This window comes from Phacochoerus africanus, chromosome 3, assembly GCF_016906955.1.
Source record: "Phacochoerus africanus isolate WHEZ1 chromosome 3, ROS_Pafr_v1, whole genome shotgun sequence".
Taxonomy (NCBI): Eukaryota; Metazoa; Chordata; class Mammalia; order Artiodactyla; family Suidae; genus Phacochoerus; species Phacochoerus africanus.
Genome location: NC_062546.1, coordinates 197,605,967 through 197,627,891, shown reverse-complemented (window position 1 = coordinate 197,627,891; position 21,925 = coordinate 197,605,967). Strand labels below are relative to the sequence as shown.

General features: G+C 53.7%; 1 protein-coding gene across 2 annotated transcripts in view; it reads right to left on the bottom strand.

The window, feature by feature from the left end:
- Positions 1–2,580: 2,580 nt before the first annotated feature.
- The window catches only part of ARMC9 (armadillo repeat containing 9), a 172,089-nt gene continuing 152,744 nt past the window's right edge, over positions 2,581–21,925 (bottom strand). For both annotated transcript variants that reach the window (XM_047773747.1, XM_047773746.1), the window contains exons 22-25: positions 17,266–17,402; positions 12,162–12,291; positions 4,802–4,971; positions 2,581–3,401 (exon numbers count right to left, since the gene is read on the bottom strand). In XM_047773747.1, the coding sequence (XP_047629703.1) occupies positions 3,379–3,401; positions 4,802–4,971; positions 12,162–12,291; positions 17,266–17,402 (460 nt within the window). In that variant the 3' untranslated portion in view covers positions 2,581–3,378. The remainder of the gene's footprint in view (positions 3,402–4,801; positions 4,972–12,161; positions 12,292–17,265; positions 17,403–21,925) is intronic.

Genomic DNA, 21,925 nt, shown 5'->3' with positions numbered 1-21,925 from the left:
ATCAGGACTGAGATTAGGGTTCTGCAGGCAAGATAGGGTCATACAAGCACAGGGTCAGATCTTGTTTTTATTAAAAAGTTTGATACTTTGTCATGGGTTTTTTGCATTAATCTTAATTTACTTGCGCTTTTTTTTTTTTTGTCTTTTTAGGGCCGCACCCATGGTATATGGAGGTTCCCAGGCTAGGGGTCGAATCAGAGCTAAAGCTGCCAGCCTATACCACAGCCTCAGCAATGTGGGATCCTTTAACCCCCTGAGTGAGGCCAGGGATGCAACCTGCATCCTCATGGATACTAGCTGGATTCATTTCTGCTGAGCCACAGCGGGAACTTCAGATCCGAGTTTGCAACCTACACCACAGCTCACAGCAATGCCGGATCCTTAACCCACTGAGCAAGGCCAGGGATTGAACCCGCAACCTTGTGGTTCCTAGTCAGATTCGTTTCCGCTGTGTCACGATGGGAACGCCTGTTTTTTTGTTTTTTTGTTTTTTTTTTTTTTAATTTATGTTTTAGCTCCTTCTATTTGGGCCAAATCCTTCCCAACCTACTGAGCGGCCCCTGGCATCTGACTGGCTGGCAGACCTCTACTGCCTGTTGCAGGCCCACCGCGGGGCATCATTGCATGTTGCTGGATGTTTCCATCTTTTTTTTTTTTTGTCTTTCTGCTATTTCTTGGGCTGCTCCCGCGGCATATGGAAGTTCCCAGGCTAGGGGTCGAATCGGAGCTGGAGCCACCGGCCTATGCCAGAGCCACAGCAACTCGGGATCCTAGCTGCGTCTGCAACCTACACCACAGCTCATGGCAACGCCGGATTGTTAACCCACTGAGCAAGGGCAGGGACCGAACCCTCAACCTCATGGTTCCTAGTAGGATTCGTTAACCACTGCGCCACGACGGGAGCTCCTGGACGTTTCCATCTTGCTGTGCATGAATGAAGCACATGAGAGCAAGTTCTTGCCAGGACAAAGTAGGGGACCAAGTATCTGGAAAGCTGGGGTCAGCTTTCAGGAGCAGAAGGACCCTCCTGAAGGCCCCCCCATTCCTCAGAAGCTCCACAGGCTCCTCTCGGTGGGGAGGGTTCATGGGCGCGTCTTCTAGGAGCTGTATGACCTATGAAAACGTGTTGGTTTATTTGTGTATTTGACTCTCCCCCCCCCCCCCCCCGCCCCCGCCCTGCCACGGCATTCCTACCCCACTTCCCTTGGGCCAACAGAGAGCTGGAATGTTTATGAATAAGTTGTTAATATGTTACCAAGTCTTTTTTGTGCCACGAGCCTTGGGATGTGGAAATGCGTGTCTGCAGGAGGGCTACCCCAGGGTACAGTACAGAGGTCAAGGCCATGTTTACTCTCCCCAGAGAATCACCCAGGCCACACCTGATGACCTCAGTGTAGTCTGCCTCTGTTTTTTTGTTTTCTTTTGGTTTTTTGTTTGCCTGTTTGTTTTTATCCCAAATGGCCAGACATTTACAAATCAGACTCGCGCTCACGCATAGGCTTGAGGCAGAAAGAGAGGTCAGCCTTGCATCGGGGGACAGTGCGTGTCAGCCTTGAGCTGCCCACTCCTTCTGGATTCTGGAGCTGGGGCGGCGCCCTCGCCAAGGCAGGGAAAGGCTGTGCCAGGCGGCGGCATCTGAGGAATCCGAAGGGAGTGGGTTTGCGGGGGAGAATGGGAGAGGTTTTCCCATGATGCTCCTCCGTGGTCCACCTGCAAACACTCCCTGCCTTTTCAAGGTTTCTCCACTGAGCGCTTGCATTGCAGGGACCTGCCGTCTCCTTTCCTGTTTGTCCACAGCAGCAGCTCTGAGAGAAGCATCTGTGCTCTCTTTATTCCTCCAGTGATCAAGTCAGGAGTGCAGAGGCCGGGAGGCTGACATCCCCAAGAAGGCGAGGCAGTGTCCTGCATGGTCTTCCTCTCCAGGGACAGAGAGAGGCTCACACATTTCCAGAGACTCAAGATGGGCCAGTCACACGACCACAGAGTCCTGACGTGCCCAGCCTTGCACCAGCGCCAAGAACTCTTCGAGATGAACCTAGGGTCCCGGCCCAGGATGGGCTGCTGGCCATCTCAGGGGTACCCTGGCCTCTCATCTGCTTCCACGTTCTTCTGTTTCCCTCCTCTGCCTGCTCCCCTAGGAGCCAGAAGCCCGCTAAAGAACGCAGTACTGCGGTTCCCGTCGTGGCTCAGTGGTGATGAAGCCAACTAATATCCATGAGGACGAAGGTTCCATCTCTGGCCTCGCTCAGTGTGCTAAGGATCTGGTGTCGCCGTGAGCTGTGACAAGATGCGGCTTGGATTCCGAGTTGCTGTGGCTGTGGCGCAGTGCAGGCTGGCAACTGCAGCTCCAATTCAACCCCTAGCCTGGGAACTTCCATATGCAGCAGGTTTGGCCCTAAAAAGCAAAATAACATCCCCCCCCCCAAAAAAAAACCCCACCCACAACGCAATACTTAGTTGTTGTTTATGTCCAGTGGGACCACAAAGGTGTCTCCACTGGTAGGCATGGCCAGGACAGAGGGACTGCCCGGGGGACAGCATGTGATTTTATTCACACACACACACACACACAAAACCATCTAAATACTGAGAATTTTATTTCAAAGTTTCCATTTCAGGAGAGGTCAGACTCTGCTCCCTGCAGGGGGAACACTGCTGGCGCCACAGGTGCAGTTTCTCCCTCTGCCCTGAGACACGGGGCCTGATGTCACCCTCGTCAAGGAACACAGGCCTCCTCCAGCGGGGACCGGTCACGCTGCCAGTGGCACTGTTTCCTTCGCTTATAGTCTTGAGGGAGGGAGGGCAATGGCTCTAAGCTGGTCAACCCTCTGAGCCCTTCAAACGGGTGCAGAAGCACAGGGCTGTTTTGAAACAGCCGGCTTCCCGGCCATTGAGGGGAGCCTACTCTATTTTTAGCAGATTTTAGAAGAGGAGAAAAATATCAAGTCCACTGCTCAGGCCGCCGGCCTGGGAATGAGTGTCCCTTATTCTAAATTCCTTCCGTTTCCATGTGGTTGGTCCGGGTGAGGAGGGTTGGTTTCCCCTGAGGCCAACGTCCTGTCTCACCTGGGCTCTGCCTCACCAGCTGCCGAGATAGACGGAGAAGGATGGAGATGGCCGGCCCCGGGGTCTGGCTCGGCTGCCCCCCACAGTGGGGCTGGGGGGCGGTGGTGCAGGAAGGACCGTGGCCGGACTCAGGGTCACGGGCTGCAGTGGGGCTGCTCCTGGACCCCTGGAGGGCTGTCCTCTTCAAGCCACCTTGCGGCTTGTAGACAGCTGGCCCTTCACAGTGGTCACCTGCAGCTGCTGCTGGCTGGCCGGGAGCAGGAAGCTGGCTGGTCGTGGGGCGAGGGGACGGTGACACTGGGGAAGGCATCCTCACTTCTTGGAACACTGGCTGCCTGGAGGAGAAGAACCGAGCAAGCTGCCAGCACCAGGGCGGTCTCGGCACAGAGCCCCCTCTGTCCCACACAAGCCCTCCTTTCAACAGGCTCTGTGCAAACAGAGTGCAGAGAAGCTCCTTGGGTCACCTGCTCTGCGGCCAGGGCCTGACTGCGGTGCCCAAGCTTCTTCCTGCTCGGTGTGGGCACACAGAAGCTTTGCTGGCAGCGGCCCCCTGTGTCTGTGGGGACCCGGGGATGGGATCTGCTGCCACCCAGCCCAGGGCGTGGCCGGCTCATCACCCCCGGGTGCTGTTCCTGTGGGTATTTGAGCCGGATGCCGGGTGGGATGGGGAGGCCTGCGGGCTCTCTCCTGGCCAAGCTCTCCCCGAGTTTGCGGGTGTTTCCTCTGGACCCTCGACCTGCGCTGCGGGCGGGGAGATGGGGGCTCCGCTGTATGATTCCCAGCAGAGGCGCTGAGAGCAGAGGGAGGGCCCCCTGGCTTCCCAGCCTTGGCCCATTACCCACACTTCCAGCTCAGGGGCCCTGCCAGGAAGGGAGGGGGTGGCAGGCCACTGGCCTGTGTGTATCCTGAGTGTGACTGATTTTGTGACACTTGACTTTTTTTTTTTGTCTTTTGTCCTTTTAGGGCTGCACCATGGCATATGGAGGTTCCCAGGCTAGGGGTCTAATCAGAACTACAGCTGCTGGCCTACACCATAGCCACAGCCACGCCAGATCTGAGCTGTGTCTGTGGCCTACATCATAGCTCATGGCAACGCCAGATCCTTAACCCACTGAGCGAGGCCAGGGATCGAACCCGCAACACTCATGGTTCCTAGTGGATTCATTTCTGCTGCACCACCACGGGAACTCCAACGACACTTGGCATTCTTTTGTCTGGTTTCTCTTTTTTTTCCCCTTAGTTTTAGGAAAGCCCTTTAGAAAGATCCTGGCTCAGCTGGGGAGTGGAGGAGGTTGGTCAAATGGCCAACTGGGAGGGGACAGAGAAGCGGTCTTTACAGCAAGCAGAAGGGGCAGAGGGCGGCCCCAAGGACACAGTGGGGCCCTTTGGGTCCCACCCACCCCCGATCCCTCTGCCAAGTCTGTGCTCCCGTGTGATTTCAAGGCTGCCAAGAGCAGGCAGGTCTGGGTTTCAGGGCTGACCACGTGAGCCCCATGCAGGGGGGGGTGTCTCATCTCTGAGCGGCCCTGCTGAGGGTGTCTCTATGACCCCCGAGGCCAAGGGCAATTTCATTAACAGAAAGTTTCAGGAAGAACCAGTTCCTGGGGCAAAGAGAGCTGCCGGCCAGGGCCCTGGTCCCGCGGGAGGGAAGCGGGGCCTTTCCGCTCTGTCTGGTGGGATGGGAGGAGTGGGAACAGGATGGAGAAGCGGGGCCCTTCCCTCCAGGCTGACTTACTCTGCAGGCTCCTTGTGGAGGAGGCTGTGGAGCCTGGGCGGCTGACCTGTTGGGAGCCACACGAGAACTGCGGGGATAGCGCCGATGCCCGGGCCTTGGGTGGGTTCAGGTCCAGGATCTCCGGGGTGCGGGGGGCCCGGGGCTTGTAGGGGAAGCCTGATGTAAATTCCCTGGAACGAAATGTGCAAAATCAAGAGTCACTGGAGGAAGAAAGGTGCCTGCTTCAGAGCACTAACAGATGCCAGGCAGGCGCTGTCCTGGGCCTGGGGTGGGGCGGGGGCAGGGCACCCAGGGGCATGAATCCCTGCCCCATGGAGTGCAGTCTAGGGGAGGAGGGAGATGATGAAAGAGGAATAAATGCTCAGGGGGAGATGAAGCAAGGAACGTGGGGGAGCATTAAAGTGTTGGATTGAATAGTCAGGAAAGCTAGGGCTGGCAAAGTAACGGTCCCCAGTTGGGTCCACCTCTTACCCCCGGAACCTCACATGACAAAGGGGGATTAAGGCTGCAGATCCAAGGTTATCCTGGATCACTGGGGTGGGCCCAAGGCCCTTAAAAGTGGGGGAGAGGAATTCTTGTCATGGCTCAGTGGTTAACGAATCCGACGAGGAACCATGAGGTTGAGGGTTCGATCCCTGGCCTTGCTCAGTGGGTTAAGGATCTGGCGTTGCTGTGAGCTGTGGTGTAGGTTGCAGATGTGGCTCAGATCTGGTGTTGCTGTGGCTCTGGCGTAGGCCAGCAGCTAGAGCTCCGAATAGACCCCAGCCTGGGAACTTCCATATGCTCAGGGTTTGGCCCTGGAAAAGACAAAAAAAAAAAAAATGGGGGAGAGAGGCAGAAGTCAGAGAAATGGCTGTGGAAGAAAGGCAGAGACACATGGCCAGGGAGGCCATGAGCAGCCAGAAAGGAAGGAAAAGCAATTCTTCCCTAGACTTCCAGAAAGTAAGCTGTGCTGCAGGCATCTTGATTCCAGCGCAGTGAGACCTGCATAGGACTGCTAACCTACAGGACTCTAAGATAACAAATCTTGTTTGTTCATGCCACTAAGTTGGTGCTGATTACCACAGTGGCAATTGGAAACTGATTTTAGCTGGGGTAGTCCGGGAAGGCATCACTGAGAAGGTGACATTTAGCCCCCAAACAATCCTGCGAGGCAGCCATTATGACCCCATTCTTCAGATGGCAAAACTGAGGCTCCAGGTTTGTACACTTTTCCAAGGTCACATCCATAACAAGCAGGCAGGGAGGCCAAGCTTTGAACCCCGTGGCATCTTAGAGCGAGCTGTTCTGCAGCCGGCCGCAGGACCCCAGCCTAAAGCACCAGCCTCACAGACACAGGAGGCCAGGCCTTGGAGCCAGCTCCTCCAGCGCTGCAGCCACCACAGCCGCCACAGCCACAGCAGCTGGGGGTGGGGATGTGATTCCGCGTCTAGCCCGACTGTCACAGAGCCACAGACATGCTCAACCCTGATTCTGGGGCCTTTGCTATCCATGTGCCCATTTTCTTGAGGCTCACTCTGAAGCCTGGGCTGTCACCCAGGGTTGTGGTGACCCTTGAACGAGCTGCTGTAAGTGCCAGCTCAGCCCCAGGCAGGCAGGAGGTGTCCAGCAGATACTGTGAACTTGGCAAGTGAGGTCCCCCTGCCACACCTCCAGGACAGGGAGATGCTCACCCACTGCAGGGCTCCCCGGTGGGCAGTGGGAATGTGTGTGTGTGTGTGGGGGGGGGGGTTGCTAGGGGATGAAGCTGGGACTGCGGGAAGTGTAGGATCTGGTGGCGGGGGAGGGGGGCCCCAGATGCTCAGTCCTGCGCTGCTGCTCTCTAGCTGGTGACTGAGAGTGAGCAAGTTTGCTGACATTCTGGAAGCCTCGTTTCCCCACCTGTAAAGTGTTTTCTCTAGGACAGCTCTGAAGATACAGTGAGCTTGTGCCTGGGCACAGCTGTGGAAAGTCCCTATAAATGGGTTACGGGGACTTGGGAGGAAGCAGCATAGGTTTTAGGAGTCATTTCTATATTTCTACATATGCCTTCCCCCTTTATAACAACGAGAATCTGTTACTTGGTCTATTTTTAATTTTTTTTTCCTTTTTTAGGGCCTCACCTGCGGCATATGGAGATTCCCAGGCTAGGGGTCGAATCGGAGCTACAGCTGCTGGCCTACCCCACAGCCACAGCAATGCCAGATCTGAGCCGTGTCTGCAACCTACACCACAGCTCACTGGGCAAGGTTGGGATCGAACCTGAAACCTCAGGATGATTAGTCAGATTCATCTCTGCTGTGCCACAACGGGAACTCCTAATTTTGATATTTTTATCAGTGATATTAGTTATTTTTAAACTTTGGTAAATACATATAACATAAAAATTACCATCTTTATTTTTTTTTCAATGCCCACACTCATGGCATATGGAAGTTCCCTGGTTAGGGACTGAACCCGAGCCACAGCTGCAACCCACGCTGTAGCTGCGGCAATGCTGCTCTAACCTACCGTGCTGGGCTAGGGATTGAACCTACACCTCCACAGTGACCCGAGCTGCTGCAGGCAGGTTCTTAACCTACTGTGCCACAGCAGGAACTCCCATCTTGACGGTTTTCTTGGTTTTCTTTTTGCTTTTAGGGGCCGCACATGCAGCATATGGAAGTTCCCACACTAGGGGTCAAATTGGAGCTGTAGCCTCTGGCCTACACCACAGCTACAGCAACACCAAATCCAAGCCGTGTCTGTGACCTACACCACAGCTCACAGCAATGCTGGAGCCTTAACCCATGGAGTGAGGCCAGGGATTGAACCTGAGACCTTGTGGATACTAGTTGGGTTCGTTACGAGTGAGCCATGACAGGGACTCCTTGACTGTTTTTTATTTTTTTTTTCTTTTTGCCTTTTCTAGGGCCACACCCATGGCATATGGAGGTTCCCAGGCTAGGGGTCTAATCGGAGCTGTAGCCCACCGGCCTATGCCAGAGCCACAGCAACGTAGGATCCGAGCCTCATCTTTAACCCACTGAGCAAGGCCAGGGATTGAACCCGCAACCTCATGGTTCCTAGTCGGATCCGTTAACCACTGCGCCACAACAGGAACTCCCTTGACTGTAAATGTAGCCCCACCACACTTTAAGAAGGAACAACTGAGAGATGCTGGTAAAACCACTTAGGTGAACATTGGAGTTATTTCTGGCAGTGGCAGTGGCAGTGGCAGAGGGTCAGACTTGGGTTACCTGGGGATGTCCCATCACGGGGCCATGGGACAGGGCACGCGGATTTGAAGCAGCTAGCTGTACAGGCCCAGGAAGGCTGGCCCAATTCACCCCATGGGGCTTTAGAGCCCACGAGCAGCAAGGTCAAGTTGCAGGGTCAGGGGCAGCCGAGGGGAGCTGGCAGGAAGTGGAGGGAGAGGTCTGGGCAGCGGGGCGGGAAGCTATAATCTCCCAAGATGGGGCAACCAGCAAGGGCCACACCCTTTGGGAGAGCACTTAGCAATGTGTATAAAAATTGTTACGTGGAGTTCCCGTCGTGGCACAGTGGTTAACGAATCTGACTAGGAACCATGAGGTTGCAGGTTCAATCCCTGCCCTTGCTCAGTGGGTTAAGGATCCGGCGTTGCCGTGAGCTGTGGTGTAGTCACAGACACGGCTCGGATCCCACGTTGCTGTGGCTGTGGTGTGGGCCAGCGGCTACAGCTCCGATTAGACCCCTAGCCTGGGAACATCCATATGCCTCGGAAAGCGGCCCTAGAAAAGGCAAAAAGACAAAAAAAAAAATTTGTTACATGCAGGTTAATTTTATGTGTCAACATTGTGGGGCCATGGCGCCCAGGTATTTGATCAAATATTTTTCTGGGTATTTCTGTACAAGTATTTTTGGATGAGACTAACATTTAAATAGGAGGGCTTTGGCGTTCCCGTCGTGGCTCAGCAGAAACGAATCTGACGCGCATCCATGAGGATGCAGGTTCGATCCCTGGCCTTGCGCAGTGGGTTAAGGATCCGGCCTTGCCGCAATATAGGGTATAGGTCGCAGATGCGGCTCAGATCCTGCGTTGCTGTGGCTGTATAGGCCGGCTGCTACAGCTCCGATTTAACCCCAGCCTGAGAATCTCCATGTGCCATGAGTGTGGCCCTAAAAAGACAAATAAAGAACTAAATCGATGGGGTTTGAGTAAAGCAGAGAGCCCTCCAGAATCTGGGTGGGCCTCCTCTGATCCCTTGGGGATTTTGGACTTTCCATGTCTCTACAATCACACGAGCCAACTCCTTAAGAGAAATCTTTCTGTGTGCACACCCCCCGTTAGTTCTGTTTCTCTGGAAGGCCCTGCCTCATACACCTTTGCGAGCCAGCCTCCTAGGACATGGCCCTGTTTGGCCAGGGTAGTGCGGCCGCTGGGAAAGGAGCACCTTCAGACAGAGGCTCCCTCTGGCTGGCTCCTCCCTCCAGCACTGGAGAAAGTGGCCCTTGGCAGACACCAGGGAGCCACCCTTTGGCTTGGCAGAGCCTCCCTTCCCCTCCTCTGCCCCAAGAAGTTCTCCAAACCACCTTAGGGGCTGCAGGAGGCAGCGGTGTTGACTGAGGGTGCTGGCCGCTGCCACTCAACTCTGCAGGCGTGATGACACCAGGGCCCCCGGGAAAGGACACTGTGGGAGGCAGGGATGGACGGCAGTTGGCGGGGGTCAGCTTGGCCCCCGAGAGGCCCCTGAGCCCCACCCCTGCAATGGGGAGCCAGCAGTCTGGACGCAGCCAGGAGCCAGAGCCAGCAAATGGTGATGGTTTGGCAGGAGAGGAGGCCAGGGGAGGGCAGAGGAGAAAGAGCACAGGGATGGCAGGCCTCAGAAAAACGCGATTTGCTACAGGAGAGCCTGGTGCTGGGTCCTCGAAAAAGATCAGCTTCAATATATTGGTACATTGGGAGGTGCCCTGCAGGCTAGGCGATTATTTATTAGAGAGGTCGGGCCAGCTTATATTGTCTCTGCTCATCAACAGGAACATTGTGTCGGAAGGCAGGAGCCATCGAAGGCTTTTGGAGATGATCTTTCCTTGTGTTTGGAGTGCTGCTGAGTCATCATCCCGCAGCTGAGCATCCCCACGGCAGAGGGGCCCGTGTCTCTTCAGGTGTCCGGAGAGAAACACATGGTCCGAAGACGGTACCAAGGAAGGCCCGCGGGGTTTCCCCAGGTGGACTCTGCTCATCAGGGTTCATAACCCGCTCTCGGTCAAGCCCAGGTGAGAGAGCAGGCCAGGTGAGAGAGCAGGCCAGGTGAAAAACTCAGCAACAGTTCCCGTGTGTGAGCTACCCTCACAGCCCTGGCCTCCTGGTTCTGAGCCTGGAGTTTCCTTTATCTAAATGCACCGTATGTATTGTCATGAGCTGTCTTATGTGAGCAGGGAAAGACACACATGTAGACATATGTAAAATCTCTTTCTGGGGTTCCCGTTGTGGCGCAGTGGAAACGAATCTGACTGGTATCCACGAGGATGCAGGTTTGACCCGCTTAGCGAGGCCAGGGATCTGGCGCTGCTGTGGCTGTGGTGCAGGCCGGCAGCTGGAGCTCCGATTCGACCCCTAGCCTGGGAACCTCCATGTGCTGTAAGTGCAGCCCTAAAAAGCAGAAAAAAAAACAAAACAAAACGAAAAAACACCTCTTTCCTCCTTTTTTAAAAAAAATTTTCTTTTTAAGGCTTCTTATTTTTTTTTTTTTAAAAAGCCACAATACTTGCGTCTAGACAGAACCTTAGACACTGTTTGCTTCTGATCCTGGCCTGGGATTTTCTAGGAGAGCACTGTGGCTCTTCTTGGGATAAATGCTTTTTTTGGTTGTTTTTTTAAAAGTGATTTTCATAGCCTGGTTTACAGCTACTCAGAGCTAAGGATTCTAAAAAGCAGAAAGAAAAAAGCAACGGACAACTTGGCTGTCGGGGAGGCTGTGGGATGGGGGCGGGGGGTGGCGGGGCGCTGAAGTTTTATTCTCCCCGGCTTCCAGGAAGGCAATTTCACAGCCAGACCAGTTGCTGGAAACCGCTGGAGCTGCAATTATCTTCAAACCACCTCCAAGTCTAAGCGCTAAAGGCTACCATCCCTGACTACTGTGTACCCACTTCCGCAGCCTCCCTCTGCAAGCCAGGGCCCATCCAGCCAACTCATCTTCCGGGACCAGGGGTCCACCCCCCCAGAGACGGACAGAGAGGCTGGGGGAAGCCGAGGGACAAACAGCCCCGATCAAGCAGGCAGAGAGCCACGCTCTCCTTCCTCCTCCTGATTTTTCTCCAACGCCCATTCTCAGCGCTGGCTCTGGGCAGGCGTGGGAACAGAGGGACAAACACCCCACACGGGGCCCCTGTCTTTGAGGACCGTGGGAGACAGTCATGGAGCATGTGACCACGCCGTGGGCTCTGTGCCCCTGCGAGGGGACGTGCTGCATGACTGGACCTTGGGGTCAGGCAGGAGGAAGGCCTGGAGCGGCTGGGTGAGGAGCAGGTGGCGGTGGGGAAGGGCTGGCAGGTAGGGGGCCCGGGGCCAGGGGGTGGGGGTGGAGGTGGACAACGGGGCTCTTGCCTTTCCCTTCTTTCCATCCTCCTCCTCCTCCTCAAAAGACACCCCCCCCCCCACTTCAAATGAGAGTTGACGGAGTTCCTGTCATGGTGTAGTAGAAACAGATCCAACTAGGAACCATGAGGTTTCGGGTTCGATTCCTGGCCTCGCTCCGTGGGTTAAGGATCTGGTGTTGCCATGAGCTATGGTGTGGGCTGCAGGTGTGGCTCAGATCTGGTGTTGCTGTGGCTGTGGTGTAGGCCAGCAGCTGTAGCTCTGATTAGACCCCTAGCCTGGGAACCTCCATATGCCATGGGTGTGGCCCTAAAAAAAAAAAAAAAAAGACCTTTCTAGAGTCTAAAGAATCACTGGTAACCCCTCAAGCGCCAGTTTGTGCTCATTAGGTAGAGGAAGAGAAAACATCTTTTTTTTGGGGGGGGGTCCAATTTCTGTTTTCAGAAGATGATACGGGAGCCAAACCATTTCACTAACCTGGTTCTTCATTGTTCTTCCCGCCACGCCACCTTCTCCAAAAGCAGATGGCTAAGGTAGGACATGGCCCTGGAGTCACCCTGAGCCGCATACACGCTCACTGGGCAGTTCTTAAAACTAGCCCCTCGGGCAAGTTTCTAAGTTTTCTCTCCTCCTGGTCTGACAACCAATGCTTCTCAGGAGGCAGGTCCCTCCTCCTGGGCTCTGAGGTTCTCAGGTGTGGTGGCCACACTCCCCCGGGGCATCTCAGAACCGCACTCGGAGCGCCCGCGAAATGCTCCTTTGCTTCCGTGGTTGGAGGCCGGGCCTCACAGGAACCATCCCGGCCCCGCTCCCCCTCCCTACCTGGTGGTCTCGCCACTGTCCAGGGCCCGGGGCAGCTCCCTCGGCTGGCTTGGGGGCCCTGCTGGGGGCAGGCGAGCCTCTCCCTGACGTCCTGCTGGCAACCACTCTCCAGGCTTGGCATCGACGGCGGCTGGGGAGGAGGAGAGAGAGCTCCGTTGACTTCTGCTCTGGAAGCCCTTTGAGGATGCTCTGGACGGGGCTGGGCCGTGAAGCCAAGAAAAGCACACAACCCAGGCCAGGCCCTGACGGCTCCCCGGCGCCTATGGACGGGGACTTGTTTACTTGCGCAGCTTTTGGGACCTTGCCAGACGGGCACTGAATGCACTCATCACCTGAGGGGGCAACGGGCATGTGCTGGCAGGAGCACGCGCAGCGCAGGAAGCGGAGACCATGGGCCCTGCTGCCCTCCGTGCCCCCACCCCACCCCCCAGGGAAAAACCAACACAACCCAGACTCGTGATCTGGGCCCCGGCTCAGCACCACCACACGGCGCCATAGAGGCACACTGAGAAACTATTCAAGTTCATCTGAAACTCAAGTTCAAGGTGAGGCTCTCTTCACCCTGAGCTGCCACAGGATCCTTCAGGCCTGAATCCCTCAGTCTTCCACAGGGGCAGAAACATCTCTGATATCAACGAGCAGGGACAGGTCAGCTGGGTCATCCCGAAGATCTTGGGGGCGACGGGGGTGGTCCCAGGTGACACTGCCGAGAAGCCCTCCCAAGGGTCTGGGGACAGGCCTGTTCCGTATTTCAGATGACACGGACCCCTCCTCCTCCAGCCCCGCCTCTCCTCTCCTCGTGCTACAGCAAAAGGGGGTCCAGGTCCCTGTCACAGTGACACTGTGACAGAGTCTGGACACACTGCTTCCTCAATCTAAGCTCCTTGCAGCTCTCTCATTAAAAAAAGAATAGGGAGTTCCCGTCGTGGCGCAGTGGTTAACGAATCTGACTAGGAACCATGAGGTTGCGGGTTCGATCCCTGGCCTTGCTCAGTGGGTTAAAGGATCCGGCATTGCCGTGAGCTGTGGTGTAGGTTGCAGACGCGGCTCGGATCCTACGTTGCTGTGGCTCTGGCGTAGTCTGGTGGCTACAGCTCCGATTCGACCCCTAGCCTGGGAACCTCCACTTGCCGTGGGAGCGGCCCTAGATAAAGCAAAACAAAAACAAAATAAAACAAAGACCTCCACATGCCGTGGGAGTGGCCCTTGATAAAAGCAAAAAAAAAAAAAAAAAAGAATAAAATAAAGCTGGAGCTCCCTTGTGTCTCAGTGGGTTAAGAACCCGATCTAGTATCCATGAGGATACAGGTGCAATCCCTGGCCTTGCTCAGTGGGTTAAGGATCCCGCATAGCTGTGTTGCTGTGGCTGTGGGATGGGGGGCAGCTGCAGCTGTTTCGACCTGCAAACCAGGAAGTGCCATATGCCATGGGTTTCATCCTAAAAAGAATAAAAAAGATCTCTCTAGCATCTTTGCAATGTGGCCTCTGCTTTAGCTTAAAGAATCTTCCGTACAGGTTTCCTCAAACCTGCAGTAAAGGGCACAGCTTTGACCTCCAGATAACTGCCTTTCGACCCAAACCAGGACTCAGCTTCTGGTACGGAACCCAACGGCTGTGGCTTTATTTACGATCCACAGGGGACAGACTCCATCCAGAACTGGGACCGGAACAAGAACTTCAGGCTTCTCTGCTCTGCTAGCAGTGGGCAGCTGGCCAGCCTGTCTGTGCTCTCTGCTCAATGGGCTGATAATAAGGCCCAGGAGACCAGACTTCAGTGTATAAAACAGCTGAGCAGACCCGCACCCGAGTGCTGGGCCATACACGGAAAATCCCATGAGTTAATGACGTTCTAAGACAGAGCCCAGGGGGTGGGCAGGGCAGTCCTCCAGGGTCAGGATCGCTTTCCTGGGCAGGTGATGGAGGGTGGCAGTGGCAAAGCCCCCTGGCAAGAGGAAGGAGGAACCAAGCTGGGCTCTCTGGAGACCCTCTGAGGTCCTCTTGATTCAGTCACCAAGCAGCAGCCAGCCCCCGAGTGTCTCTTGCTGACTTTCAGAGACACCCCCATCCCCACCCCCTCAGAAACAGCGCTGCTGGAAGAGCTGGGGGCGGGAGAAGGGCAGCTGTGAGCCCGCACCTGAGGCTTCCGGGGACCAACTACTGTTTCCTTGCCTGGTAATCCATTTCCAACAGGGCCGGCATTTTCCCTCCAGGGCCCGTGGACGAGGCATGTGATTTTGATATCTTAGTCTTGGCTGATGGGGAAATGAGAATCAACTTTCCTCAGGCCAGTACCTTGCGAAATCAGAAATCGCATTCTTGGCTTTCCCTCCTGGGAACTATTTCCTTTTGGGTCCTTGGCTTAGAAGCAATGTACCTTCTGGCCCCTCATTCAACTGCTCAAGCAGTTTGAGGACCCCAGTATCCTCATCGTGGGCCACGCCTCAGTGTGGACAGTGCACAGGTGTGAAGGGGCACCTTGAACAAAACCAACATGTGGGCCATGGAGCCGGGGGGGGGTGGCATCGAGGTGTGGGCATTCATTCCTGGCATGAGTGGAGTGAAGGCCAGGAGGCCAGCCTCAGTAGCAACGGACAAGTGAGGGGACCTGGGGCGAGGCCAGGATGGGAGTTGGGGACGAGGTTGAGCAGGAGCACAGAAGGGACGGGAAAGGCGGGAGACGCAGGACTGGATGGACAGAAGGACCAAGAGGGAGTCAGATGCGCTCTGGCCAGGGAAGGAACGAAGACAGCAAGGATGAGGATGGCCACACAGCCCGCTGCTGTCCCCTCCTTCCCTCGACGGTGGCAGCCAGACGCAGCCTCACAAGCAGGCTCAACACAGCATTCCAAGCACATCAGCAGAAGCCTGTGCACCCGCATCCTCGCGTGGAGGCGGGGTGAGAAGAGGAAGAGAGGGCGGCGGCGGTAGCGGCGGCGAGGCCAGATGGGGTCCATGCATGGGGCAAGGGGTCGGTGCAAGGAAGAAAGAACAGAATCTACAGCAGAAATGGAAACCACACTCATTAAATGACTTCGGGAAAGCCTTTAACCTACCTACTTGGCTTCTCCAAGGGGAGAAATTTTGTCTAAAATAATTTTTTTTTTTTTTTTTTAAGGGCTGCACTCAGGGCATATGGAAGATCCCAGGCTAGGGGCCAAATTGGAGCTGCAACTGCTGGCCTGTGTCACAGCCACAGCACAGCTCATGGCAACGCCAGATCCTTAACCCACTGAGCGAGGTCAGGGATCAAACTCCTGTCCTCATGGATACTAATTGGGTTCGCTACTGCTGAGCCACGATGGGAATTCTCCAGAATTTGAAATCATTTTATTTTATTTTATTTATTTATTTATTTTTGTCTTTTTGCCATTTCTTGGGCCACTACCTTGGCATATGGATGTTCCCAGGCTAGGGGTCTAATTGGAGCTATAGCCACTGGCCTACGCCAGAGCCACAGCAATGCAGGATCCAAGCCGTGTCTGCAACCTACACCACAGCTCACGGCAATACCAGATCCTTAACCCACTGAGCAAGGGCAGGGATCGAACCCGCAACCTCATGGTTGCTAGTTGGATTCGTTAACCACTGCACCACGACAGGAACTCCTGAAATCATTTTAAACTCAAGAGCATTAGGTCAAGTTGGCAAAAATTGTTAGACCACCTAAACCCCCCACCAGGTAGCAGAAACTCTGGATAAATTATTGAGCTGATCATCTCTTAGAGAAGGCATATTAATATTTGCAGCTCTAACAAAAACACCTGTAAAATAACAGAGGATCAAAGTTGGCAAAACCTAAAAAACTGCTTATGATCAAGAGACCTTCTCCCCGGGTCACCAAACAGCCAGACTTTCTTCTGGCTCTGCGCCAGGCCTACTGCTTGGAATCAGGGATCAGAAGCGTCTGATACAAAAGCTCACAGATGTTTCTGGAACTGGAATCTGACCTGCTCCTCTGTTGTTTTTCCTATTTGAATGGAGATTAGAGTCTTATTGGACCTGTTCATATCCTTTTAATTTCCTCTTGAAAATTAAAAAAACAAAACAAAACAAAACAACCTTTGCCCATTTCTAACTCAAAGCATATTTTCTTTTTCTGGCATCTAAAAAGTAGATTTTCTCCCCCATCAATCTCCGGTGAACTCGACTGGATGCTTCAAAATCCCTAGTCGCACGTTTCTTTTTTTTTTTTTATTCTTGTTTTAATTTCTTTTTGCCATTTTCTTTCTTTTTGCCATTTTCTCTCATGGCATATGGAGGTTCCCAGGCTAGGGGTCAAATCGGAGCTATAGGCCACCAGTCTACGCCAGAGCCACAGCAACACGGGATCCGAGCTGCATCTGTGACCTACACCACAGCTCACGGCAACTCTGGATCGTTAACCCACTGAGCAAGGCCAGGGACCGAACCCGCAACCTCATGGTTCCTGGTTGGATTCGGGAACTCCACCTAGTCGCACATTTCTGACTCAACCCAGCCTTCTAACATGTGGCTGACCATTGCAGCACCAGAGTTTGGGGGAACTTAAAGCTTGGTCACAGAGTCATAGATCTCTGTCCTTCTGAGATTCCTGCTTCAAAATATCACATTAAACTAAATACAGTTTTTCCCAATCAGAAATCTTGGCCAAATAATAGCTTGTAGACGTGAACACTGGACATAGGGCTCTCACAGAGGAGGTCTGGAGGACAAGCCCAGGGTCAGGTCTAGCTGTGCAATCACAGGCCCTGGGCCTCCACGACACAGGGCAGTGGCTGAGATCGGAGGGCTTCTCTGGAGCAGGTATGAGGCTGTTCTGGGTCTGTAATTGCTGCTGCTTCATAAGATTCTAGGCATCACCTGTCCCAGAGCAGCCCCCAGGCTCAGGGCTGCTCCCCAGTCCCAGAGCTGCTCCCCAGTCTCAGTGCTGCCCTCCCAGTTTCAGAGCTGCTCCCAAGTCTTGGAGCTGCCCTCCAGTCGCAGAGCTGCTCCCTAGTCCCAGCGCTGCCCTCAGGTTCAGAGCTGGCCTCAGCCTCAGAGCTGCCCCACAGCCCCAGAGCTGCCCACAGTCTCGGATTTGCCCACAGTCCCAGGGCTGCCCCCCACATGCTGCCAATGTTCTTACATGAAGAGGAAATGCAAGTCTCAGAAGCACCAGGCTTGCCCCCCTTGCAGACAGGAAGGTGGGCGTTTGGCAGGGATGGGAGGCAGCCATTTCTGGCGTGTTGCACCGTCTGAGAAGGGATGGGATGGTCTTCCAGCCTGGAGGAGAAAACGGAAAACAGCAATAAATACGGATAGTTAGGAGATATTTGATTGCTGGCTACTGCGTAGCATTGCAAATATAGGAAATAGAAGCACCTTAACGTCTTTTGTTTAACAAATATTGACAGATATTAAATCTCTGTAAGAGGAGTCTCCGTCATGGCACAGAGGAAACGAATGCGACTAGGAACCATGAGGTTGAGGGTTTGATCCCTGGTCTCTCTCAGTGGGTTGAGGATCTGGTGTTGCAGTGAGCTGTTGTGTAGGTTGCAGGTGCGGCTCGGATCCCGTGTTGCTGTGGCTCTGGCGTAGGCCTGCGGCTACAGCTCCACTTTGATCCCTAGCCTGGGAACCTCCCTATGCTGTGGGTGCGGCCCTAAAAAGACAAAAAAAAAAAAAAATCTGTGAGAAACAAGGACGTGTCCTTACGTCACTCGTGTTAGCTCTTGTACATTTACGGTGAAATATGGTTTATTATGTTTCCAAAACACACAACCGCATCTTTTGGCTTTGGGTGACATGGGAGCATGAGACTTCAACCACAGAGTTTCAAGGACCAGTCTTCTGGGTTTTCCTCCAAGGATGAAGCAGATTAGCCAAGGGATGAATTCAATCCGAAAAGACATGACATGTCACGTCAGCTGTGACAACAGGCAGAACAAGACGCGCGTACTCTCTGGTGTGCTACCTAATGGTGTGCACAGGGCCTGATGCTGGCCCCTGGGTCGGTGGAGACCCCTCCATCCAGCAGACACGCATCAGGAGCCTGCGGGAGACAGGGGGTCTGGGTGAGAGCATCATAGACAGAAGACAGGATGTGGGGTGGCATCTTGGGTCAGCCTGCACCCCAAGGAAGGTTCTTCAGCGAGCCCACAGAAGTAGGGCACTCACTCCCCTTCAACAAGGGGACATGAGCCACCAGCTCCAGCAAGGGCTTGGTGGGGACACACCATGGCAGCATGCATCAGGCCTGCCTACGTTTGGGCCCCATGAAAAGGCTGTTCTCGAGTGTCAATTCCAGTAGCAAAGACAGCCAGATACTTAAATGCCCTGTGAGGCAGGAAAGAAAGCATGTGTGTGTGTGACCTAGCCAATCCTAAACCCTCGAATTTGCAAAAGAAGGAAGGTTTCCTGGCAGAGGTAGCTCCACCAGCAAGGTGAAGAGACCAAAAAAAAAAAAAAGCATATACTTATGCTGTATTGTCATAGAAAGGTTTAAGGCACCATAAAAAAAAAATGCAGGCTGAAGGGTACAGGGTGTTCTGGGGAGCTTGGGGCTTTGAGGACCAAGGCTTGGGGGGCATCAATTAAGAAGGACCGGGTCAGCCAGGGTTTGATTAGATTCAGTCCCTAAGAGAAACAGGAGTTGCAGAAATGAGACTCCATGACGACGTGCTAGAAAGATCACTGGGTTGTGGAGGGCGGACCGGGGCAAGAACGGTCAGGAGGCTCTGCTCAGCTCGGGAGAAAGAGGTGGCTCAGGAGGGCAGAGAGGAAGGACCAGAGCCAGGAAAGCAGGTGGGAGGAGGGGGCTGGGTGGCCCTCGGGATGGGATCCTGGCTCGTGTCTCTTGGGGTATAAATGCCATTCGCTGAAGCAGGGGGCTCAGCAGAGGGTGTTCATACAGGAAATGCTGCCTTGGGGGTGCTGGAGGGACACGGCTGGCACCAGGGGCGTGGGGGTGAGTCCCGGCCGAAGTGAGATATCTGGGTGTCAGCTGAGCGCGCTGGGAACCAGAGAACCAGCAAGATGGGAGGGGGAGTTTCCAAGGCCTGCAGAACTCAGCACGGCAGGAAGGAGAGGCTGCAAGTTGGGGACTGGCCCACAGTGGCTGAGGTGGGAGAGTGACCAGGCGTGTGGTCAGCAAGAGCAATTGCGACATATGCCGAGGGTCCTACAGGGTCAGAAACTAGGAGGTCACCCATGTGACAGCATCACTCACTGAAGTCACCTCCAGGTCACGTGGGCTGCAAGGGGACAGGAGGATGGGGCAGGGAAGCAGCCAGAGGGCCAGAGGGCGAGGGAGCCCAGGAGACAGGAGCCTGGTGAAGATGGAGCGAAAAAGGTGCTGAATGAAGGAGCGGAGTTTGGGCGGTGATGGGTGAGCGGCGGGGCAGAGGGGAGATGCTGGGGTGGGGGCACCTACACTGCACAGGGGCGACTGTGGTCCTTATTTTCAAGCTTTCTTTTTTTCTTTTTCTTTCTTTTCTTTTCTTTTTTTTTTTTCCTTTTCAGGGCTGCACCTGCAGCATATAGACGTTCCCAGGCTAGGGGTTGAATTGGAGCTGCAGCTGCCAGCCTATGCCACAGCCACAGCCACACCAATAGGGGATCTGACCCATGGTCTGTGTGACCTACATTACAGCTCACAGCAGTGCCAGATCCTTAACCCACTGAGCGAGGCCAGGGATTTTTTGATTTTTCTTTTTTTGGTCTTTTTGCTATTTCTTTGGGCCGCTCCCGCGGCATATGGAGGTTCCCAGGCTAGGGGTTGAATCGGAGCTGTAACCACTGGCCTACGCCAGAGCCACAGCAACGTGGGATCCGAGCCGCGTCTGCAACCTACACCACAGCTCACGGCAACGCCGGATCGTTAACCCACTGAGCAAGGGCAGGGACCGAACCTGCACCCTCATGGTTCCTAGTTGGATTCGTTAACCACTGCGCCACGACGGGAACTCCGGGATTTTTTGATTTTAAGACCAGTGGTTATCATAGAACAATACAGAATGTCCTGCCCTCCTGAACCCCTATTAACATTGGCTACTTTTCACTCTTTTTAAAATTCAAATATAAACATAACAAAACAACTTGGGGAGTTCCCCTTGTGGCTCAGCAGGTTAAGAACACGGTGTCCACAAGGATTCGGGTTCGATCCCTGGCCTTGCTCAGTGGGTTAAGGATCGGGCATTGCCGCAAGCTGCAGCTGGGATGTGGTGTTGCCATGGCCGTGGTGTAGGTGGTAGCTGCAGCTCCCCTTTGACCCACTAGACCAGGAAGTCTCATGTGCCACAGGTGCAGCAGCAAAAAGAAAAAAAATTCATACTTTAAAACAAACAAACAACAACAACAACTTGGGATCACCATATGTGGCCTGCAGGCTAGATCCACACTATTTTATAATTTGCTCTTTCACTTAGCTATGTTTCGAGAGGCTCTTCTTATGGGTTAAATATTCTTCTGAAACATTATTTTCAACACTATTTTGCGTGGCTATATAATTTAGCCAGCCTCCTACTTTGGACATTTAGATTATTTCTCATTTTATTTTTTAAAAATAAATAAATATATTTATTTATTTTGCTTTCTAGGGCCACACCTGCAACATATGGAAGTTCCCAGGCTAGGCGTTGAATTGGAGCTGCAGCTGCTGGCCTACACCACAGCCACAGCGAGGCTGGATCCTTAACCCACTGGGCGAGGCCTGGGATTGAACCGAGTCCTCATGGATCTAGTTGGGTTTATTACCGCTGAGCCACAATGGGAACTCCCTATTTCTCATTTTATAAGTAATGCTTCAAAAAAATACCATCATCTATCTATCTATCTATCTATCTATCTATCTATCTGCCAATATCTGATTACTTCTCAGCATTACAGCCTAGGAGAGGGAGCAGTGACTGCAAAAGTGCCAGCGTCTGGAACGCGTGTCATGCCTGTGGTCAGTGTCCCCAAGATTACCGAGATTCTTGATTTACCTACACTCCTGGCAACGCTGGATTATCAGAGGGGGCTGGTTGCACGTGGAGATGTAGAAACTTTTTTTTTTAAGCGGCTGACCTGAAGATCCCGAATGTTCACTTTAGGCTGGCGTGGGGTACCCCAACACTCAGCAGTCACCTGCTTACTGCCTTACAGCCTCTGTCTCTCCCCGTTACTAGGGGGCTCACTCTGTGTGCTTCTGAGGGCACGAACCACATTGTTTATTTTTGCACCCCTAGCAATTGGCACACAGAAGCGTTATAAAGTTTGCTGAATTGGCCCGATGCAGGGAGCTGGTGGTGGGACAATTGCTTCATTAGAGTGGGAAAGCCCATCACTTCAGGCAAATGAGGCGCACTCATTCCTGGCAGGGACCACTTCCGCAAGTCAGGGGACCACTTGGAATCGAAAAATGTCCTCTTTTTCCTCTTTACACGGTAGAATATTTGACCCAAGAATGAACTTTGCCCATTGGTTAGATCTTATATTTATTATTCTCTTTCCCCTTATCTCTGATGAGATACACTTATGTTATTTTTGGCCTCTCTGTGAAGCTGAGGTTTTCTAAATAATTTTAGAAGTTCCCACTGTGGCTCAGCAGTAACAAATCTGACTAGCATCCATGAAGATGTGGGTTTGATCCCTGGCCTCGCTCAGTGGGTTAAGAATCCAGTGCTGCTGTGAGCTATGGTGTAGGCTGCAGACGAGGCTCGGATCTGGAATTGCTGTGGCTGTGGTGTAGGCTGGCATCTACAGCTCTGATTTGCCCCCTAGCCTGGGAACTTCCATATAGCACAGGTGCAGCCCTAAATAAGACA